The sequence below is a fragment of the Dichotomopilus funicola genome (assembly GCF_033296635.1).
Source record: "Dichotomopilus funicola strain CBS 141.50 unplaced genomic scaffold C8A04scaffold_5, whole genome shotgun sequence".
NCBI classification, from domain to species: Eukaryota; Fungi; Ascomycota; class Sordariomycetes; order Sordariales; family Chaetomiaceae; genus Dichotomopilus; species Dichotomopilus funicola.
This window is the reverse complement of record NW_026944026.1, coordinates 621022-642848: the sequence shown is the minus strand read 5'-3', so window position 1 is coordinate 642848 and position 21827 is coordinate 621022. Positions and strand designations below refer to the sequence as shown.

At 55.7% G+C, this 21827-nt stretch overlaps 5 protein-coding genes across 5 annotated transcripts; 3 read left to right on the top strand and 2 right to left on the bottom strand.

Annotated features, from left to right (window-relative positions):
- Positions 1 to 294: 294 nt before the first annotated feature.
- C8A04DRAFT_25236 (uncharacterized protein) lies at positions 295 to 2049 on the top strand (the record flags this gene model as incomplete). The annotated part of the gene is made up of 4 exons (XM_062779486.1): positions 295 to 590; positions 644 to 719; positions 795 to 931; positions 984 to 2049. The coding sequence occupies 4 exons, from the start codon at positions 295 to 297 to the stop codon at positions 2047 to 2049; spliced, it is 1575 nt and encodes a 524-aa protein (XP_062640409.1).
- Positions 2050 to 2328: 279 nt separating this feature from the next.
- C8A04DRAFT_34582 (Sec1-like protein) lies at positions 2329 to 4142 on the bottom strand (the record flags this gene model as incomplete). Its single annotated transcript, XM_062782880.1, has 2 exons — positions 2329 to 2940; positions 3003 to 4142. The coding sequence occupies 2 exons, from the start codon at positions 4140 to 4142 to the stop codon at positions 2329 to 2331; spliced, it is 1752 nt and encodes a 583-aa protein (XP_062640408.1).
- Positions 4143 to 4677: 535 nt separating this feature from the next.
- C8A04DRAFT_34581 (uncharacterized protein) lies at positions 4678 to 11385 on the top strand (the record flags this gene model as incomplete). Its single annotated transcript, XM_062782879.1, has 7 exons — positions 4678 to 4715; positions 4793 to 5704; position 6914; positions 7888 to 7891; positions 9610 to 9709; positions 9802 to 10823; positions 10886 to 11385. 7 exons carry the CDS (start codon positions 4678 to 4680, stop codon positions 11383 to 11385), a joined length of 2577 nt encoding a protein of 858 aa, XP_062640407.1.
- A 2145-nt stretch (positions 11386 to 13530) lies between these two features.
- C8A04DRAFT_34580 (uncharacterized protein) lies at positions 13531 to 16443 on the bottom strand (the record flags this gene model as incomplete). Its single annotated transcript, XM_062782878.1, has 2 exons — positions 13531 to 15348; positions 15430 to 16443. 2 exons carry the CDS (start codon positions 16441 to 16443, stop codon positions 13531 to 13533), a joined length of 2832 nt encoding a protein of 943 aa, XP_062640406.1.
- A 3208-nt stretch (positions 16444 to 19651) lies between these two features.
- Positions 19652 to 21167, top strand: C8A04DRAFT_25230 (uncharacterized protein; the record flags this gene model as incomplete). The annotated part of the gene is made up of 3 exons (XM_062779485.1): positions 19652 to 19700; positions 19974 to 20431; positions 20499 to 21167. 3 exons carry the CDS (start codon positions 19652 to 19654, stop codon positions 21165 to 21167), a joined length of 1176 nt encoding a protein of 391 aa, XP_062640405.1.
- Positions 21168 to 21827: the final 660 nt, after the last annotated feature.

The following is a 21827-nucleotide window of genomic DNA, read 5'->3' as shown; positions in this document are numbered from 1 at the left end:
TGTTTAACACTCTATGGCCATATGAAACATAAAAAACATTGAAGTTGTCGTAAACGCTCTCTTTCGTTTCCTGTCCCCGACGTCAATTTTAAGATAGGACCGTTCCACAACTTAATTCTAGAAGAAGCTGTGTTGACCCGCTTTGTAAGCATTCCGAAAATACCCTCAGGTGAAGGGTTAAACGGACCACAAAGAGAACTTCAGCTTGCAACTCAATTAATTGAACGGGCTAATATTGAGGTTGGAATTTAGTTCTTCACGGTTATCATCCCATCATTAACAACGGCTATAAACATGTCTACTCTAACCGGAGGCTCCTATCCCCCTCACCTGGACGACGCTCCCGAAAAGGATCGACTTGCACTGGCCATCAAGGACTGGAGTATCGCCAATGGCTTTGCTGTCCGGCCTCCGCCGGCCATAGCCAGCAACGATGCGGGCATTCTTGCCATGACTGCCCCAGTCACCCTGTTTCCGAGCCCATTTCCGAAGAGCTGCTTCGCGGAGGCCAAGGCGATTCAGACCAAGTACAACGAGCTATACGCACGCATTAGTCAAGATGAGGAGTACCTCGGCGGCCTGGTTAAGCAGTTAGTGTCTTGCTCTCAGGGCTCGTTGAAGAAGCCGTCTCTGACGATAACAGGGTGGCTGGCGGTGATGACTTTATCGCCAACTTGTGGAACATACACCTGCGTGTGAAGGAGGAGGGTTACGTCCAGGTACGTGAACCACACCCCTCGATATAACCTCCCAGTATTCCTCGAAACAAGGCACAAATAGTAACGGGACACTAGAACCTCGCCCTCGGTCTGTTCCGTTCCGACTACATGGTCCATCAAGACGGCGACACCCTGCAGATCAAGCAGGTTGAGTTCAACACCATCGCTTCGTCTTTCGGGGGCCTCTCAGAAAAGACGTCGTTGCTCCACAAGTCTGTCACCCTCTTCTTGTCATGAGCTACACCTGCTAATTCTCTCCTGAAGACATCTCGCCAAAGTTGAGTACCCCCTGCTGAAGGAACCCATCTCGCGATCCTCATTAGGTGATCTCCCCGACAACAAGAGCGCAGAGCGTCTCGCCGGCGGCCTAGCAGCGGCCTTCCGTGCTTACGGAAAATCCACTCTCGGCCACCCAACCTGTGTCCTCTTCATCGTCCAGGACGGTGAGCGTAACATCTTCGACCAACGCCATCTGGAATACGCCCTGCAATCCTCCGACACAGACCCCATCGCCGTTTTCCGCCTCCCCTTCTCCCAAGTCCTCAACCACACTTCCATCGCCCCGTCTTCCCCCGGCCGTCAACTGCTCTACCACCCGCCACACAACCCATCCCTCACCTTCGAGGTCGCCGTCGCCTACCTTCGTTCCGCCTACGACCCGAGTGACTTCCCCACTGCCTCGTCCTGGGAAGCCCGGTACCAGCTCGAGCGGTCCGCGGCAATCGTCTGCCCAACCATACTAACACACCTAGCGGGCATGAAAAAAGTCCAGCAAGAGCTCGCCACGCCGGCTGCTCACGCCCAAGACCAAGAGCCAGGCGAACAAGCAACCACCGCGCCCTCCGCCCTACGCCGCTTCATCCACGACGAGGCCAGCTACACCGCGCTCCACCGCACCTTCACCAACATCTACCCGCTCGACGCCATCACCCCCGCGGGACGCGAAGCCCGCCGCCTAGCCACCGACCCGGACGCCTGCCAGCGATACGTGATGAAGCCCCAGCGCGAAGGCGGCGGTAACAACTTCTACCGGTCTGCCATTCCGCAGCGGCTGCGCGAGATCCCCGAGGAGCACTGGGGGTCGTATATTCTGATGGAGATTATCACGCCGCCTCCTGTGGCGAATACGATTCTGCGGAATGGGGCGTTGGAGCAGGGCGGGGTGATTTGTGAGTTGGGGGTGTATGGGACGTGCTTGTGGGATCAGAAGACGGGGGAGGTGGTGCATAATGAGGAGAGTGGGTATTTGTTGAGGACGAAGGGGGATCAGAGTGAGGAAGGGGGTGTGGCGGCTGGGTTTGGGTCGATGGATTCTTGCCGGTTGGTTTAAGGGGTTGTGATGGAAACCTATTGGCGCAGATCCAGCAGCGATACGTACGGCCGGTTGAGGATTGTGGGCAACGTAGGTAGAATAGACTGGGGAAGGTGGTTGCTTGAAGCTATTCGGTAAATTTTAAGATTTAGATGTTGTGTGCATTCGTCTGATTCCTTCCCCAGTCGTGGTGAAACTGCAACTCGACCAACAAACCACTACTGCCCTTCCAACATACATACATACCTACACACGGACGGAACCAATCACCCACCCGATTCGCCTTGAACGAGTCAACTAACGTCTTCTCCCAACCTCAGGCCACCCTCCCACAGCATCCTCGACCTCCTCAATAAACGTCGCCGCATTATGCACCGTCGTACCCCCCAACACAACCCGAACCCCGGGCGTCGACGCATTCACCCCAGCCACCATCTTCGCCTCCTCATACGTAGCCCCACCCACAATAAACACCACCACATCCTGCGGCTTCTCCCTCGTACTTCCCCCACCTTCAACAAACGGGTACTGCGCCTCGCGCAATTTCCCCTTGACCAGTTGGTGCAGCGTCGTCTCGAGCAGCGGGGAGTGTTGCGTGTAGACGTTCTCGACGCCCTTGAGGCCCTTGAAGCGCGCGTTGGAAGAGCTGAAGAGGCCAGTTGATTCGAAGAGCTCGGTGATGCCGCCTGAGCCTGCGGCCGCGGATTGGTGCAGGGAGTTATGATAGGTGAGGAGCTGGCGGACGATGGCGGCCTGGCGCGGGGCTACGCCGCCTGCAGCGGTGAGGAGGTCCGTGAGCATGGGGAGGGCGTTGGAGGGGTGTTTGGCGTAGCGTAGGGCGTAGAGGGCGACGAGGGAGACCTTGTTTTCGGGAGGGACGGCGGGGGATTGAATTTGGGATTGGATGTTCTAAGGGGATATCTGTCAGTGGTGAAATGGGGTTTGAGAGGGGAGAAACAAGGAGTATTTACCCGTAGGTCGGCAGCGTGGTTGTCGTTGCAGGCTATACTCTGCTCGAGTTCGCTCACTTCGAGCAACTTGCCCCCGCTGACACGCTTGCTGAGCTCGGAAACGAGCGTGACATGCTTGCTGACATTGCCCGAAAGCTTTCTGAACTCGGGGTACTCTTCGATGAAGCGCTTCATGTCGGCTATTGACTCGATGTCGGCGTTGCTCTTCGTTTTGGATTGGTATTGTTCGACATAATCTTTGATGTTACTCCCCAGGTCGCCAAAATTGAGGTACATGTTCTTTTTGAAGAACGGATCTTGGTCTTGGGAAAGGACAATTTCTTTAAGCTCGGTTGGGATGTCGGGTACATCACTGAGGTCAACTCGGCCGTTATTGATGCCGAGAAGGTGATGCACCATCGCCTGGTATGTCCACTGCATGAGGAGGGGGGTGATCGGGTCCTCTCTCCGGTCCAGGATCAAGAGAAGAGGGGGCGTATCAACCTTCCGGAAGTCAAAGAGCTGGTCTTCTTGGGTGATGTAGTATCGCACTTCCGAAGCGAGCTTCTTCGCTAGTGGGCTGGTCTTTTGGTATCTGATCAATGGCTTCTTCTTGAGGCTCAGAAGAACGCTGATGACACCGTCTGTGGCCCGCTGCAAGGAATCCGTGTTCCAGGTGTCTGGGTTCCCGCTCCATAACCGGTGCATAGGCAAGGTCATGTTGAGAGAAAACAGGTCCGGGTTGACAACGACATAATCGAGAAAGTACTCTTGAACCAGCTTGACCACCTCATGGTCATCCGCCTCGGCGAGGCGCTCCAACGTGGACTTTTTGACAACGTTGCTGAAGAACAGATGGTACTCTCCATATTTGGGATCCCGCAGCTCATCTATCAAAAGACCGATGGAATCTGGGTGCGGCCGCACAAAGCACAAACATCGCAGATGGCGCATTTTCTCGCGGTTGGTGTTGTCGAGGCGATCCATGAGGTAGACTTCGTGGTTGAGTAGTGAGGACTGGGTGACGGCCGTGGAGATGAAGGGTAGAGTCTCTCTGTCTAGCAACAATATCTTCATCTTCGCCGATGGCGCCCCTGCTGCGCTGTCGCCCGCCGACACCATCTTGGTGACATACCCGGTGGAGGCCTGAACCACGTCCATGTTGAAGGGCGATGAGGTGAGAGATCAGATTCCGTGTGCTGGTGATGAAACAAGTCGATGTCGGTCTCGAATCTTGGGAATGGTGTGGCCTATGGGTTCCCGGGGAGACGAGGCCGCATGTTGGCTCTCATTAAGATCTAATTAGATTGTTTGCGGGCCGACGATGCCGCAGCCCGGTTATCGTCGAGACTCGGTGGCTTCTTCGATGAAAGAGAGTCTCGTATGTACTGGATTTCTTGAGGTTGGCCAGGGTGTTCGCTTGAGTGAGGTTCCAGAGGTTCCATCCCTGCAGTTGGCGCGTCTGCCAAGGCGCTGGGGGCTGCTTGCTCCAGGGATCTCGTGGAACCCGTTACAGGGCCTTGGGACGCTAAGCGCCGATAAGATAAGCGACCTCGGCTTTGGGCTCGACTTCTCCACGAAGAACTTCCATGATCCTGACGGCCATGGGCGGCACGTCATCTGCAATTTCGTCATGGAGACAACCGTAAACGCGCAGCTTCCCGGCGCCGTGATCAACTGGGAACGTTTGGACAACATGGCGCCGGATGCCTGTCCCGCAGCCCCGGGGCCGACGTAAGTCTGGGCGGCGTCATCTTTTGGAGAAGCAATTGCACATTCCGGTTCGCTAACGTGGAACTCTCTCGGCACAGACTGTCCTTCACCCAGGGCTTCATCTTCGGGCAGATCTCCATCGTCATCCTGCTCGGCATATTCATCAAATTCTTCATTTTTGGCGACCCACCCTCTCCCGATGCTACCGCTACGATACGAGCGACTGAGCGACGGTCGCGCACACTTGCCCACAAGAAATCACTGTTGAGCCTGCGGGAATCGAACACCCGACCAGCGGGCCAACAAGCAACCCTTACCAAGAAGAAATCAAGCATCCTCCGCCCCAGCCCGCCGACCCTGACGATTGGCTCTATCCTCGACAAGACATACTACAAGGTCGACAGTCATCAGCCCGAAAGTCTGGACTGGTTCAATGTGTTGGTGGCCCAGACGATCGCGCAGTTTCGGAGTGACGCCCAACACGACGATGCAATCCTCACATCGCTCACAAAAGCCCTCAATGGAACCTCACGTCCCGACTTTGTGGACGAGATTCGCGTCACGGAGCTGAGCTTGGGGGAAGATTTCCCCATCTTCAGCAACTGCCGCGTTATGCCGGTGGACGAAGATGGCCTCAGCTTCCAGCCGGGCAAGGCCTTTGATGCGAACATGGCCACCCGAGAAGGGGCGCGGTTGCAGGCGCGGATGGATGTAGATTTGAGTGACTTGATCACATTGGCCGTGGAGACCAAATTGCTTCTCAACTATCCAAAGCGCCTCAGTGCGGTTCTGCCCGTAGCCTTGGCTGTGTCAGTTGTGCGTTTCAGCGGCACGCTGTCCATCTCGTTTGTTCCGAGCAACCCGTCTGAGAATACGCCAACAAAGATGACATTCACCTTCCTTGACGACTACCGGTTGGACTTTTCCATCCGCAGCTTGATGGGCAGCCGTTCCAGGCTGCAAGACGTACCCAAAATTGCGCAGCTGGTCGAGTCGCGCCTCCATCGCTGGTTTGATGAGCGCTGCGTCGAGCCAAGATTCCAGGAGATTGCCCTGCCTAGTATGTGGCCCCGGAAGAAGAACACGCGCGGTGGGGATGAGGCCATTGCCGATGCCGAACGTTCCATGAGCAAGACTAGGAGTGCAGAGGCTACCAAAGACTCGCGGCCTGAGGGGCGGAGAGAAGTCGAGAGTGAGGCCGATGCGCGGACGGATAGGAGTCATGAATCGCTGAGGTACCGGCGACGGCCACGGGCGGAGGACGTATTTTCCATGTCTGGATCCATCCCAGGGGCCATGCCAGACCTCGAGATTCCGACATGAGATGTCCGGTGATAAGTGACGAAGATCAGATATCATTTTGAGAACACCTCGGGTCTTTCAACATCCCAGCTACGAACCTTATTAAGGTGACCGCCTCCTCGGTATTTGATCGCCGCAACCTAGCACTTGTGTGGCTGCGAGGTAGCCTTCCAATCCTTCGGCTCTCGACAGCAACACTGGGCTGTCTCTAGAGGTTCAATTCAGAAGAAGACAAGATTCCAGCCATTGGGAAGACACACACATCTGCGTGTTTCGTCTTGGTGGCCAATGAAAGCCGCGAATTGGCGGAGGTCAGACGCAGCAAAGTGCACTTTTTAAAAGCGTGTTGGAGTCAACTCCAGGACGAATACATCCAATGGGGGTGGGGCACGTTTGGGCCGGTCGGTGTTAATGTTACAGCAACTTTCCTCGTTGCTTTCAGCCTTGGCTCGCTTTCCTCCCCGTCGTCAAATAAAATTCCGATCAAGGACGATGAGCCTGACGTGGCTGAGGGTGTATTGAAGCGTGTTCTGCAGCGCTATGTGTCCCGGAAGGGCCCCCGGCCAGCCGGGCAGTCTGGGAAGCAGTCGCGTTCTTCGCCCGATTGCGGAATACGCCCAGCGAAACGCCAGGCTGGATACCACTTTTTTATGTCGCCGCGACGTTTTTCGTTTTTTAGCTGATATATTGATTCCCAATGCCTCCGCCCGCCGACAAGATGTGTTTTTCCTCCTTTCCCACTTCATGTCAACAGTCACCGACTGCCTGTCCAACCGTATTGCTCACTAAGAGTGGTGATCACATTGGCCGGATCGTCGCCATTGACCCTATGTCACCCCTGCGTCCCGACGTATCCGTCAAGGTAAGTTTGGGTCTTGTATCTATACCATGGGCCCCAATACTAACGGTGTCGTTAGCGTGAGCTCGGTGGAGAAGCGTACACAATAGTACGATTCAAGGTGAACGACCCGGATAACGACACGACAGCATACTCCTTTATAGTACGGGCCGAAGAACGGTCAGCCTCAGCCGCCAGCAGCCCGCAGAACAGTGGAATCTGGGGTAGCCCCGATAACACGGCGTGCCAAACAACCCCGGCGTTGGCGACGACGGAGTATCACCAGCTGCGCTCCACTTGGCGGATTCGAAATATCATCTCGAAGTTTGACGGGAAATCCAACAACAAAGTCACCTCACCGCCGACCAGCTCTGGGCCTAGCACGGCGGAAAAGGACTACCCGGGTGCCCACCGCAAGTGATTCATGGCTAAAAAGGTCAAGAATCATGGGCGGCCGCTAGAGAGGTACCTACACGACGACACGGGGGATGAAGAGGGGGCCACTACGGCGTCGGATTCACATGCTGGTTGTGGTCCAGGGCCCCGTGTTGAACAGAAGAAGCCCCCGGACAGGGCTCAAAAAGCCGAGAAACTCAGCTGCCCCATTCGCGATGGAGACCCGGAACGCTATAGAACAGTCACCCACAACTGTCGACTGGGTCAACTGTTCAACGGAATGCAAAGGCTCAAGTACAGGACCCTGCTCTTCTCCCCATGAGCGACACATCAGGCTAACCAATGTTTTCATGTAGCGAGCACATCGTGAGATATCACGCCGAGGACACCCGGTGCCCCAAGTGCATGACATACTTCCAGAACGGCCGCGGGCTTAAGGAACATTTGGATAGGTGCACGAAAGAGTTGACGGACGAGGAGCGGAAAAAGTATCCCACAATACTCCCCAGCGAGGTTATGGAGAAGGTAAGAAGAGATTGGATGGATGAATGGAAGAAGGCCAACCCAAAAGGGAAAAAGGAGAATCACGAATGCCTATTCATCAGGCGATGGAAATCTCTCTTCCGTCTTATTTACGACGGCCGACCTGTCCCCAAGCCTTGTAAGTGATCAAATACAGGCGCCCGATATGAATTGTTTACACTGTGGTCATCTTCACTGACAGGGTTCTTTCAGCCAGGATGGTCCTGAAACCACAAAAATCGACTACGCACCGTCGCCGAAGAAAACGCCGCGCCAATTCCTCGCCAACCGGTAGACCAGCTCGCTCGAGATTCAGGCATAGCGAGACTGAGACGCTTGCGGGGCATCGCGGAGCTGAGTACCCTGCCCCGGGTACCCAGCAAGATGGGCCCGACGAATCCGGGAACGACAGGCCGGGGCCGCTCCCGGCGGCGCCGGCGGAGCATGACCGAACCGAGGACCCTGACCTGGGTACCCAGCGGGATGCGGCCGCCGAATTCGTGAATCCTCAGGACCTACAAAACACTAATGGAGGGTATTTGAAGCCCGCCTGGGGTGTGGCAGCATCCCCTATGCTTTACAGCACATTTTCTCCCGACTTTCTGCAACCGCCCAACAACCCCATTATGACGGAAGCTATACAGCAGCAATCCTCAAGTGCGCTCCCCTCGTTAACGGCCGGCCAAACCTCACTCATCTCTCCAAGTGTCGAGTCGCTCTCGCATGTCTTCTCGGTAGACCAAGACCTAGCCAAGGATTTTTCTTTGGGGGGCATCGGGTACGGGCGCCGCGATGGATTCCCCGCGCCGGATTCGCCGTCAAATGCATTTCTTCCTGACGACTTTAGGTCCGACAGTGTTTTGTGGAAGGACCCGGATTCTCCCTTGCTACCTTCGGTTTACCCTGAGGCGGTTTCAGATGATCAGCTAGAGGAGATTCCCGGGAATATTTAATGTATCTAAAAGGGATGAAGCGGAGGAGCAAGGTGAGCAAAGGGGTTCATCCTCGATTACCGGCTCGGCTATGCTGTTGTTGGTTGGATATTTCGTTGCGCCTTAGTTTTAGTTTGACACTGGTCGATAGCGCTTTGCACCTACAATATCAATGTGTTGTTGCGATAAGAGGCGAAGTTGGACGACGTCGTGGAAATGGTGGATCCCATCTGGCTGCACCCCTGTGAGAGCAGCGAAACCTGACACGTGCCAGACAATTGAACGGGCCGTGTGGGCGAATAAGGTATCAGCTGCCAAGCCAATCGTCCGGTGATGTCACGCTGCTCCTGGCAGCTGTCAAAATCTCGGCCAAGCTTTGATCATTTGACATCGGCAGATAAAGCGCCTTCCTTGAAACAACTAACATGGTAGCTTTTTCCTTATCCCGATTTTATCCTCTCGAATCGCGCCTTGACTCTATAGTCACCCTCGAACTCGATTTTCCCGGCCTACGATCCAGAGCGGCGCGCATCCAACTTTGAAACCGGCGAAACAAAGCCACAGCACAGGAAGAGGAGCTTCCAACAGTGGCGATGGAATAGACCTATTCTATCGAATCGCACCCCGACTTCGAGCCCCGATAGTAGCGCTGCAGCCACCAAGACATCCTCCGATACCGCCGTGACCCTATCTCAACATGATACCCTTTATACACAAGCGTATGGGAAGCCACACCGCCACTTGGCTGGGCTGTGGAGGAATTTTTGGCTGATGCTCTTGTTCGTCGCAGCATTCGTCTACCTGAGCCATGCGCTCGGCGCTGGCCCCGATGAGCGTATGCACCCCTTTCGTATTTGGCGCCGAGGAGGCCCTAGGACGTGGGCCAAGGCAAGAAGCTGATCCGTCTGTTGCGGCCCGCTGCTAGTTAAACTGATCTTTTCCATCCTCATATCCTACCCGCTTGCTGGTCTACTGAAGCGTGTTCCTGACGCGCGCCCTGCGTACAAGAACCTGTTTTCGCTTAGGTGCGTTCTGTTTGCAAAGCCCGAACCCGGGAGGCTTGGAGCAGTAGCAGTAGTAGCAGCTGCAGCAGCTGGCTAACGCCGCCATCTCCTAGTATTTCGATATTCTTCCTTGTTGGACTATTCGACCTTTGGGATGGCATACAGACGTTGGTCATATCCGCAGGTGGCGCTTATGCCATCGCTAAGTTCCTGCGCGGCTCCGTGTACATGCCGTGGGTTGGCTTCGTCTTCTTGATGGGACATATGAGCGTAAACCATATCGCGCGCCAGGCCGCGAATAGCCCGCGCTCGGTCGACATCACAGGAGCCCAGATGGTGTTGGTCATGAAACTGACGGCCTTTTGTTGGAACGTGGCAGATGGCTTGTTGCCCGAGGCTGAGTTGTCCGATATTCAAAAGAACCGCCGTTTGACAGAGTTGCCGGACCTACTCGACTACGCCGGCTTTGTGTTCTTTTTCCCTAGCCTGCTAACCGGTCCCGCTTTCGACTTTGCTGAGTACCGTCGATGGCTGGATACTACCATGTTCGAGGTGCCCTCCAATGTCGACCCGGCTAAGAAACCGCCTACCCGCCGCAAGCGCAAGATCCCACGAAGCGGCACACCGGCCATGATCGGCCTTGTGACTGCTCTAGCTTGGATCTTTGCGTTCCTCAAGCTGTCTGCCTATTTCAGTCACGAGATTCTACTCGAAGACAGCTTCTTGCAATACGGGTTCCTCCACCGTCTGTTCCTCCTGCACATGGTCGGCTTTACCGCCCGCACTAAATACTACGGTGTCTGGACGTTGTCCGAAGGCGCCTGCATCCTCGCCGGGCTGGGCTATAACGGAGTCGATCCCCTGACGGGTAAGGTCTCCTGGGACCGTCTCCGGAACATCGACCCCTGGGGTGTCGAGTTTGCACAGAATACGCGAGGCTACCTGGAAGGGTGGAACATCAACACCAACAAGTGGCTACGCAACTACGTCTACCTGCGCGTCACGCCACGGGGTAAAAAGCCTGGCTTCCGCGCCAGCCTCGCGACCTTCACCACATCCGCCTTTTGGCACGGGTTTCACCCGGGTTACTACCTCTCGTTTGTTCTAGCTTCGTTTATCCAAACTGTCGCCAAGAGTATGTGCCTTCCTTGCCCCTTACTTATTCGCAAGCATATGGCCCTAACCACCATCCACTAGACATGCGCCGCAACTTCCGCCCATTCTTCATCGACCCAAAGACCGGCGCTAGCCTGCCGACCAAGAAGTACTACGACGTCCTCTCCTGGCTCACCACGCAGCTCACCTTCTCCTTCGCCGTGGCTCCCTTCCTCATCCTATCCTTCTCCGACTCCATCCAGGTCTGGAGCCGCGTCTACTTCTACGCCATCATCGGCACCGCCGGCCTGATAGCCTTCTTTGCGTCCCCCGCCAAGGCCTTCCTTAAGAAGAAAATCGAGAAGCGGAATCTCAAGGCTGGCGTCGCTCCGAAAGGTGCTGCTCCTGCCTCTGGTGCGGCTGCTGCGGCTGCTGCTAAAGGCGACAAGCTCAGCCGGACGACGAGTTCGGATAGCCTGGCGTCGCAGACGCCTGTTTTGGGCGTTACGCAGGATTTGGGTAAGGAGTTGGATGATGCGATGAGTGAGATTCGGGCTTTTGAAGCGAGCCAGGGCTGGGAGAACCTGAAGAAGAAGGAATGAGCGAGCGGACTTGGCTTATCCGGGAGGGTGGGTCGCGAGAGGTAGATGCGGGATAGAGCTATGCGCAAGAAAGAGGGGGGAGGAGATTCGCATTTAGCGTAGAGACTGGCGCGCGTCAACTTAGCCGGCGGTGGAACATGGTAGTAGCAAGCATTCGGAGTCTGTCTTTTGAGTAATACTGTGGGCATAGCATGCTCTAACTTGGGTTTCCGCGACGGCAGGATAGGGGTACGGTGTACCGTGCATAGATATAGAGCATCGTTTTATTTTACTATCCTTTGACCCCCGTCTCGCTTGTGTCCCATGTTCTGCTTGTCAACTTAAGTTAGGGGGGATCGGCCGCGATTTCTACACGCCTGAGATGAGTCTCACAATCTGACTTCGTCCCTACGTACGCATCGCGAGCAACGAGTTTCACTGTGGGAAGAAGAGCAGCACGGAAAGAGGAGGACACTGGACCAAAAATTCAATGGCAAAAAGAACTAAGTTTAAAACACTAAGTTATAGCGGTGCCAAACCCCAAGCGGTACTTCGTACACTAAGGGGAATAAAGAGCGAGCTCAACCCCAACGAAACCCTCCTCGGCCATAGGCTGGTTCCTCCGTCCCCCGAGGCAGTGCCTATCGCCTTGTGTATCCGTACAGCACAGCAAGCATCCTTTAACCAACCAAGTACCAAAAACAAAACTAACCAAACCAAAACGCTCAAGTATAAAATAAAAGACAGCCTCCGCCTTGTAAAAACGAAAAATAGTAATAAGAGCCGTCAAAAGCCGTTATAAGCGTAAATAACGTCAAACATCAGTCCTCATCGACGGGCAGGTCGATTGAGACGTGTGTATGTGAGGTGGGTGAGTGAGTGAGCCCGAAACAGAAACCATCTGAAGCCAGACCACACCAACGACCAAACCACCGGAAGCCAAAAAAAACAAGATCGCGACGACGGGAGTTACGCTTGAACCAACCTGCCCGCCGCGCCCATTCGCCAGACTAAACCCAACAAACCCACCCTCCCTGCCTTTCTTTCTACCCCCACGCCCGACTCTCCTCTCCCCTGCTATGCTCCTCGCGACCCTTGCAACATCGGATGGTTCTCACCTCTCCAACCGTCGCCTCCATTTCGATCCCTCCAAGAATAGAAATAGAAACGTGATAATACACTGACTGCCACATCAGAAAAGAAAACACAGAAACTCCGGGAAGTGAGAAAGAGAAGATGAGAAGTGAGAAATGTATGTGTGTATAATAAGTCGGGTGGTTCAGTTCATTAACATCAATCTCCCACAACGAGATAAAAACTAAAAACGGGAAATGATAATAAGAAAAAGGTTTGTCATTATCTTGATCTTGACTGACGTAACCCGCCTCTTTTCCCAGATGGCTCTAGAAACAGAGGACGGACGTGATATGATATGGTTCGACGGATAGAAATGCGAAGCGAAAAAAATAGATTGCCAAATAAAAAGGTTGGGTGGTCGATGATGACCGACGCTGAGGTACATGCTGTTGTCGTTTGACAGGACAGTGAAACAGACAGGTAGATCCGAGGAGATTAGATCAGATGATCTGATTGACCAGATGCGAGTGAGACAACGAGATTTGACAAGATGAGAGACTCAAGCCAGTGGGCTGAGAGATCGTGATGTATGTACCCCCCTTCCCCTTGTGGGGGTGGGGGTTACGAGTCCTTGACGCGCTGTGTTGCGTTGTGTTGCGGTGTTGCAAAGAGTCTATTGCGTGGTGTTGCGTAGCACTGCATTTTTGCGTTGCGTGTCGAGAACGAGAGACAAGCCAAGAGAGAAAGACGCTCGTGTGTGTGTTCAAACAGGAAAAAAGATCAGGCGCGCGCTAAAAAAGGACGTAATAGCTTTTTCCCTCCCTTGCTTTCTATGCTGTCCGTTCGTGGAAAGACGGTCGTAAAAAAATCGTGCTCTGGCGAGAGACGTGCTTGTGCTTGTGTGTATGAGGCAAGTGCGTTTGAGTGAGTGTTGTGTGTCCTAGGATGATGTCCAGGGAGGAACTGAGAGCATATGTGTGTGTTCACGTGTGCGTATGTGTGTGTATGAGTGTACGTGTGTGTGTGTGGGTCAGAGTGGTGTTGAGGACCGTGGCCTAGAGAGAATGTACAAGAAGACAGAGCCGAACCTCAGTTGCGACCCCATCCCTGACGAACCCCGACCACAGCAAGTGCAACAACGGCGCCGACAATCAAGAGCCCAACAACCGACATGCCCCGATTAAGGTTCCGCCACCACCGGGCGCTCTCAAACCGCGACTCATCCACCGCGTACTTCTGGTACCGCAGCGCCGGGTGCGTCGAGCTGTACGGGTTCTTCTCCTCGTCCTGGCCGCTCTCCACATCGAGCATCTCCTGCTTCGGGTTTAGCGGCAATGGCAACAAGGCCGCGATCATCCAGGCGAAGGGAAAAACAAAGCCCAGGATGAACAGCAGGACCTGCGCGTTCCGCTTGCCGAGAAGCCCGCTGTCGGCAGACCAGCTAACACTAGGGGGGTCCCACACACTGTAGCGAGTGGTACGTCGGTCTGGTTGCAGATGGGGGGACCAGATGCTGGAGGTCTTTTGCTTGAGGGTGCGGAAGACGTGGTAATCTTGATAGCCACGGCGGCTACCGTTGCGGGAGGGCGGCACCTGGGCGATCTCCATGGACCCTTGGTCGGGCGCAGGGACTGCGTTGTTGGGCTGGACCTCGCGAGCGCGTTTGCGGGGGCTGAAAAGGGTCTGAGGGAAGTTGAAGTCGCCCGAGTTCGGGGACTCGCTGCCGCGCATGCCCGAGCTGGGCGGGCGGCTGTCGGTGCCGTTTTCGGAGACGGTGAGAAAGGAGGGCCGGCGGCCGAGGAAGCGGTGCTCGCCCGAGCCGTAGTAGACCTGGGCCCACGCGGGGATCGAGGAGGTGAGACTGTTGGCGCGGGAGCTCGAGTTGGAGTGGAGATTCCAGCCGGCACCGCTCGCGTAGAGCGCGGACAGCCCCGTCATGGATGGCATGTCTTCAAGATCGGCCAAGCCGTCTCCGTGTTCGTCTTGGTCGCGCACCATGCGGATCTGGGAAGGGCCAGCGCGTGCGTAGCTGGGCTGCGGCCTCTCGATTGAGTCACTACCCGATGTGTTTGTCGGTGCGCCCTCTTCGAGCTGCCCGGCTATCGAGGACGACATGCTGGCCATCTGACGGCTGTGCGTGGAGCCGACCCAGCCCGTGCTGCTATGACGGCGGTGGTGGCCCCCGCTCCTTTCGGAAGAAAGGGGCGAGACGGAGCGGGCCAGGTCGCTGCCACCTTCGCTTTCGGACATGACGGTGGACAGCTGCGAGCTCCATTGGTGGGGTTGTGATTGTGATGCGTTCATGGGGCCCGGCGGCCGGACGGTGGCGGAGGTGTTTTGGGGGATGGAGGAACTGGACACTCCCTTACGATGACCATACCACGGAGGGCGCTGGTTGGGCGAAGTGCCCGGATTGTGAGCCTGTGCTGCGTCTTGGGCGGCGGCGGCGGCCCTCAGCGACTGAACGGAGTTGTTGCGAGACCGGAGTGTCTCACGGGACCGTTGTTTGTAGTACCCAAACCTCTCGTACGACCTCTTCTTCGCCGGCCTCAATGGCGCAACGACAAGGCTTTCTTGGGAGTATTCGAGGCGTGGCCGTCGAGCAACGGTAGCAAGCGACGACGAAGGCGACAAGGACGGAGCGCCATGTACCACGTAGTTCTCGTTACCGGCCCGCGAAGCGGCGGCTGAGCTGCTGAGGAAGGTAGGGGCTGGGGACGACTGGCCCAAGACCTCCCAGTTGGATGCGCCGGCACTGTTGAACACGAGACTGTCACTGGACTCGGGCACGACCGACCCGGGGCCGTACACTTTATAATTTGTCGCTTCAGAAACGGTTTCGATCGTTTGGCCGGACTCGGTCGATGAGAAGGACGGTTTCGGCTCGACAGACTTTGTCGGTGTTTCCTCTTCTTCCTCCACTCTTTCTATCCCTTTCCCTTTTCCTTCTTTTCCTTGCTCCCCCTCTTTCCCCTCCTCTTTCCCTGCCTCTTCCTCTTCGTCGTCGATGAGGGTCGATGATTCCGGAAGGGCAGCTAGCTGTGTCTCCAAGGATGATGTTGATGTGCGGTAGGTGGGCTGTTTCCCCCTTTTGTTGTCTGGTGTCGTGGGAACTTTGCGTATGCCACCGACCAGACGATAATTCCAGGGCGAAGCCGCTTCAGGGTCCTCAACGAGGTGCGTGGTAGACGAGGAGTTGGAGGACGAGGTGGAATCTGAGGGATCACAGAAACTTTGGTCGAGTACTACGGTACTCGCGCCGGTTAAGGGTGTGCTATCGCGACGGCTCCACGTGTCGATCGATGGGCGATCCTGAGCGCTCGGGGTCCGGGATGTGTAGGAGGAAGAAGGTAGAGGTGACGGCTGGGTCGAGGGGGCGTTGTCCTCCGTGACGCTCTCTGCCGCGTCGGACTGCGGCTCTTCGGGTACGAGGGAGAAGGTCCCGTTCGAGTGGACGGCCAAGCGCAGGGTGCCTCGACGGGACTGGGAGCGTTGACGCGAGTGGTGGGAGGAGGTAGAAGATGGCGACGGGGACGAGTCTGCGCGGGAGCGCCGGGGCGCTGACGCAGTCGCATGAAGGTCAGCATTATCAGATGGTGAGCCCCGCGGCGGTGCGGTTGGCTTAGCGGAGCCCATGGCCGGCAGACTGGACCTTGACGGTTTCACCCCTGAAACTCGTTCATCACTCGACCACACCAATGAGGACCGGCGCAGACTAGGCGACGGCAATGCGGACCCCTGGGCTGCACCGTCGCTGCCAGCTACCTCATCTTTCCAGCTCGTTCGCCTCGAATTCGACGCTTGGTTGCTAGCATTGTCGTTAAAATTGCCCGACCCGCGTTTGTCGCGCGACGAGGCCTGGCTTGGCGCCCGATCATCAGGATCGAGCCGGGGCGGGGAGTACGGGACCAAGCGAATGCCGGGCTTGCTTGTGGCCGAGAGCAAACTAGCCCGCTCTTGAAGTGATAATGACCGGCCATGTCGGGGTGGAGTCGCCGACATGGCTCTGAGACGGCCGGCGTTCGGGACCGGGAGGTTATCGATCCGCCAAGTGCAACGCCGAGGTTACCTACTCCTACAGCAGCAACAACGACGATGAGTTACACGGTCAGATGTGTTCCATGTCCGTGTCATCAGATGGAAACTAAGCAATTTGGGCAAGGGGAGTGCGAGACCAGGCGAGAGTGGATGCTGCTAGCCAGAGAGAATCCTTTCGCTTTTTTTTCGGTTTAGTTCTCGGGTCGTTGTTTCAATGTTTCGATCGATGGTGTTTGTTAAGTAGGGAGTGGCTGCCGTTGCTCGAAGTGTTTTCGGTGGTGCGGTCCAGTCGGTAGGTAGCAATGCTCCAAAATAAAAAATAAAGAATAAGGATTAAGCTATCAAGCAATGACCCAGGCAGGCAGGGCAAAGTAAAAAGGGCGAAAAGGAGCGCGCCAACGAAAAGAATAAGGTAGAATAAAAAGACCACGGGTCGTGTGGTGTATGAAGGATAGACAAGAAGGCGGGTGGTGAAGGTTACCCAAGGCAAATATCAACCGAGCATTGAAGCGGCCGGGAAGACGGGCGTCTGGCGAAGCACTGGGGCCCAATGGATATCCAATGGATAGCTGATGGATGCGCACCAAGATGCGACCCAAAAAACGGACGGGTGGACGGCAGAATTCGGGCGCCTACAACTTTCACGGCCTGCGTCGAGCTGCTGCTTGCGTGTTTCGCCTCGAGGTAAGGGGAATTGGGGGTTGAGAGGGGGTTGAAAGAACGTCGGAATCGATGATGAGGATGATGGAAAGGAAAAGCTAGTGTGGAGCGAGGAGACGGTTGAGAAAATGGAAGTGGAACGAAGCTCTCGAAGCATTCCCCCAGGGTTTTCCAGGGTTCACCGTTCGCAGAACTGTTCGAGTGGAGTCTCTGAGTGAGAATATTGCCGCAATCGCAGGGCGAGTTACTCGAGTCGCGCTTGCCCCCCAGGTCTCATCGCACCAAGGATGACCATGACTGGAGCAAGAGGCTGCAGAACCCGCAAAAACTGCAAGAACATCGCCAGAAAACCCCCCAGCATTTCTTGACCGCCGCCGCGGTTTTCGGTGCGAGGCTGGAAATCTAATTTCGCGTACCTCAAAACCCCCGTCTAAGCCTGGCCGCGATAGGCAAGTTCACGGCGGGACCTGCAGACCCCCCAGGGCCTGTCCGCCCCTGTTGCGTTAGCGCGAACTCCCCCGAACCCCGGTGTCTTGCCGTTCTGGGCCGAGCGTCAGGGCCGGAAGCTCTGGAACAGGAATTCTATCCATGACCCCAGAACCCTTTGGTGATCACAGATTTCACAGCACGGAGCACAATGTCATCCGAGCCCAACAAACAAGACCCCCACAGACCGACGAAACACGAGCAGGCAGTGCAGTTGCTTCCATCACCAACCTCCACGACATGGATAACGTTATGGGGTCTGGAATTCCGCTGACGCCGTGCCCGACAGTCTGGGCCCTCGTGGCTGCGGCCGAGTGAGAGTTTCAGAAGCCAGCCAGAAAGCTCAAGAACGACTCGACGCCCGCTCTTCATGGCTGAGAAACGGAGCGAAGACTCGAAATAAACCTGCGGTGGCTTCCGCGCTCTGCACTCCTCGCGTGAGGGCGCGCCGGATCACCATAAAAACGACAGGGCCTGAATGGACGATAGCCACCCCCGGGCGAAAGAAATTCGTGGGAGACGAAGAAGCGCCCCCCGCAGAATCTGCAGGTCTGTCTCTCCAGCAGTAACACATCCGAAACACCACCGCAGGTTTTGTTCCAGTCGGTTGCGCGACTTGCAGGACATGACATCGCAGACACAGCTCGTCGGAACACGAAAATCCGGGCTGCTCTGTGATAGGAGAAAGACAAACAATCAACGGGCCCCAACGCCGGTGTTGCCCATGTCTCGGACGCCCCCGACGGACAACAGCAGCATGCAGATGCTCTCAATTTCGAATTGAATGAACCATTGAACATCATGACAACAGACTAGCAACAAGATCAATGACTTTCCCGCCTCATGATCAACAATCATCTGCGCCGCCCGTCGTGCAGACGGGGAAATAAGATGGACCTTTCCCCTGATACGTGGCCACCGGTCGGTGGACAAACGCGACAAGGGCAGCAGCGATGGTAAACGAGTGGGCGGCTCGTCCGACGACCGGCAGCACCAGCTGCAGTGTATGGCGCCCACGAGTCGGTAGGTAATTAAAACTTGAGAGCTGCTGCGCGAAACCGACACGCTCTTCTGCTGTCGCACAACGGCGCACGCGTCTCTGATTCGCGCCTTTTTAATCCCGAGTTCTGCCTACTCTGGTCTGCATGCGGCGAAAAGGGGAGGTTCTCCAACCAGATATCGCCAAAAAGGTGTTACTCGGCTGAAGATGGACCTCCTTGAATTGCCACAAACGTGATTTTAGTCTGGTTCCGATTTGTCGACCGGCGTGAGTCCACCACGTGCCGTAAAGGGGGGTAAGCGACGCAGTATTCGTAGTGTAGAGTCCTGTTTTGATTCGAGTCAAGAATTGTCCTGAATTGGCACAATGAGATGTTTGGAAATGCCCAGATGAGAGAATGCAAGGGATGAGAGCGGCCAATGCTGCCCGTTGGAGAACCTTCCGCGGCAGTACCCCGCCAGCCAGGGGAACAAAGCCGTGACCTCAGCTTGCTCAGCTAACAATAGTTAATGCGATTGTTGCTTTGTGCAAAGCTTCCCCTTACTTGCCATCATCATCATCATCATTTCTACAAGAACCACTCCGGCAAAATTCGAGAGACCTCATTTTTTCGACTTCTCAACCCGCAAAATCCAAGAATAGGAACATTTCACCATTTCAGGAATTCGAAGGTCCAGAGCAGTGGGGCCCCGGAAGCAGCCGCCGATCCCGAACTCGACAGTGGACGACTCGCTGAAACGGCCCAATCCCGCGGCCGTTCTCCCGTGGCACTCGCTTGCCAGTTGCAACACAACCGCTCGACGGTGATAATCGGACAGAACTCTGGATTCGTCCAACGCTATCGACGGCCAGCCGCCGGCACGCGCTCGCGCTTCCTCAGACGGCGTCTAAGCAAGGGGGCAAAGGGCGGGACCGCCACCACCCTAGATTGTGACCTTGTTCGCTGCGGACTGACTCGCAACGAAACGACGCCTGTCGTCGAGGAGGGTTTCAGGTTTCGTTTGGTCTTTTTGGTCTTCTGTCGAGATGCCTGCCATCACGGATGCTCTGCGCAGGCTTAATCCCTGGCACAAGGGTGAGTGTTTTCTGTACCCTCTAGCATCTTTTGTTGCATCGTTCCACATTCGAGATTCCACAGCGTCTCGTCCTAGATCTCACCACCACGTGCTTCTTCTCCGAAGTATCGTCAGGATGGTCCATTCCTCACTCACACCCTGCGTTCACTCACTCACCCGCCCACTCACTCACTCACTTCCCACCTAACTCACACACACAACCCCCCCTTAACCTCCCCCAAATCTCATCAAACCACATCTCCATAATAACCACATCTAACCAATGCTCCCAGACCCCCCACCACCGCTCCCCTCACTCCCCGCCTCAACAGCCTACACCCTCCTCATCCTCTACGCCCTCGGCTACTTCGTCCCCTTCTACCTATCCCGCACCACCCGGCCCTCCTTCACCCTCTCACGCGACGCCCCCTCCGTCATCCGCGCCCGCATCCGTTCCGTCACGCTCTCGTGTCTGACTTGCAGCGTCGTGACTTTTTTCGTGCTCTTGCGCGCGGGGAATGGGGGTGGAGATGGGGGGAAGGCCGTGAGTGGGAAAGATGCGCTGCATCTGATGGGTCTGTGGCCTGTGGGCGTCTGGGAGACGGTGCGGGCTGTGGGGTTAACGGCTGTGTTGTTTGCTGGGCCGTTGTATAGTTATTTGTTGGTGGACCGGGGATGGAAGGACTGGGCGCGGCTGGCGCCGGTGACGGAGGTCTGGGGGGAATGGACAACGTTCAGGAATATCGTTGCCGTATGTTTATCTATCCCCCTTTCCCATCTAAGTTGAGCAATCACGTACTAATATCCCCTCCCAACAGGGCCCCATAACAGAAGAAATCCTCTTCCGCACCGCCTCCATCCCCCTCGCCCTCCTCTCCTCCCCCTCTCCCTCGGGATCCCCCTCCCTCTCACCAACAAAAATCATCTTCCTAACCCCCATCCTCTTCGGCCTCGCCCACGTCCACCACTTCTACGAGTTCCGCTTCACCCACCCACACGTTCCCATCGCGCACGCCCTGATCCGCTCTGCCTTCCAGTTCGCTTACACCACGCTGTTCGGCGCGTATGCTACTTTTCTGTTTCTCCGCACGGGCTCGCTCGTGGCTGTGTGCGCGGTGCATGCGTTTTGTAATTGTATGGGTTTGCCGCAGGTTCGGGGGAGGGTTGAGCCGGAGGTGATATATGAGGAGGAGGAGGAGGAGGGGCCCGTGACGGGCGCTGGTGTGCCGGTTTTGGCGGGTGGGGATGCTGGTGCTGGGGGTGATGGAGGTAATGCGGGGGAAGGGTATGGTGCTACGGACACTGGCAATGACACGGGCCCAGGCCCGGCTACGGGGAGGACATTCTCGAGAGTACGGAGTCGACCGAGTATTCTGTGGACGGTGGCGTATTACACGCTGCTTGTGGGCGGCGCGGTGGGGTGGTATCGAAATCTGTGGACGTTGAGTGAGAGTGGGAATGCGTTGGTGCCGAGTTCTGCTTTTTGAACAGATAGGTTTGGTTGGTTTAGACGGGTTGTTGTTTGTCTCGACGACATCTTGGCAGGGCGATAGTGTGGCGTGAAGCGAAGAAGAATAGGATGATGATGGTTTAGGAGAGGAGGGTATTCATATCGACAGCGTAGAAAAGGGGCCTTTGGACGGCTTGATTCGATCGGGTTGTCGGGGTGTGTGTGTACAATACCAATAGGACAGGTAATACCTAATGCCAAGTCACAATGATACTATGTAACAACAACAGTCACATTCTACATCTGTAACCCCCATTGCACATGCACATCACACCATCAAACAATTCCAAAAATCATACTGACTTGATCCATCATGTTACATTACTATTCTACTTACCCAGTCAAAAAACTACCCGACCAAACCCAAACCAGACAACAACCACCGACTGCTTCCAGTCACACATGTCATCTTCCCCTTATCCTTCACCCCATACCCACCCACCCACACCATGAAAGAATCCCAATCAATATTTGTTGCCATCGCCCTCCCGCCGACTCGGACTCCAACGAGCGAAACTCGAAAACTCCAAAAAAGCCAAGAGCAAGCCTCGTCCTCGCTGGAACCGATTTGACATCCGTCCGTCCGTCCATCCATACATCCATCCATTCGTTGGACAACCCCAGAAACGCCAGTCAT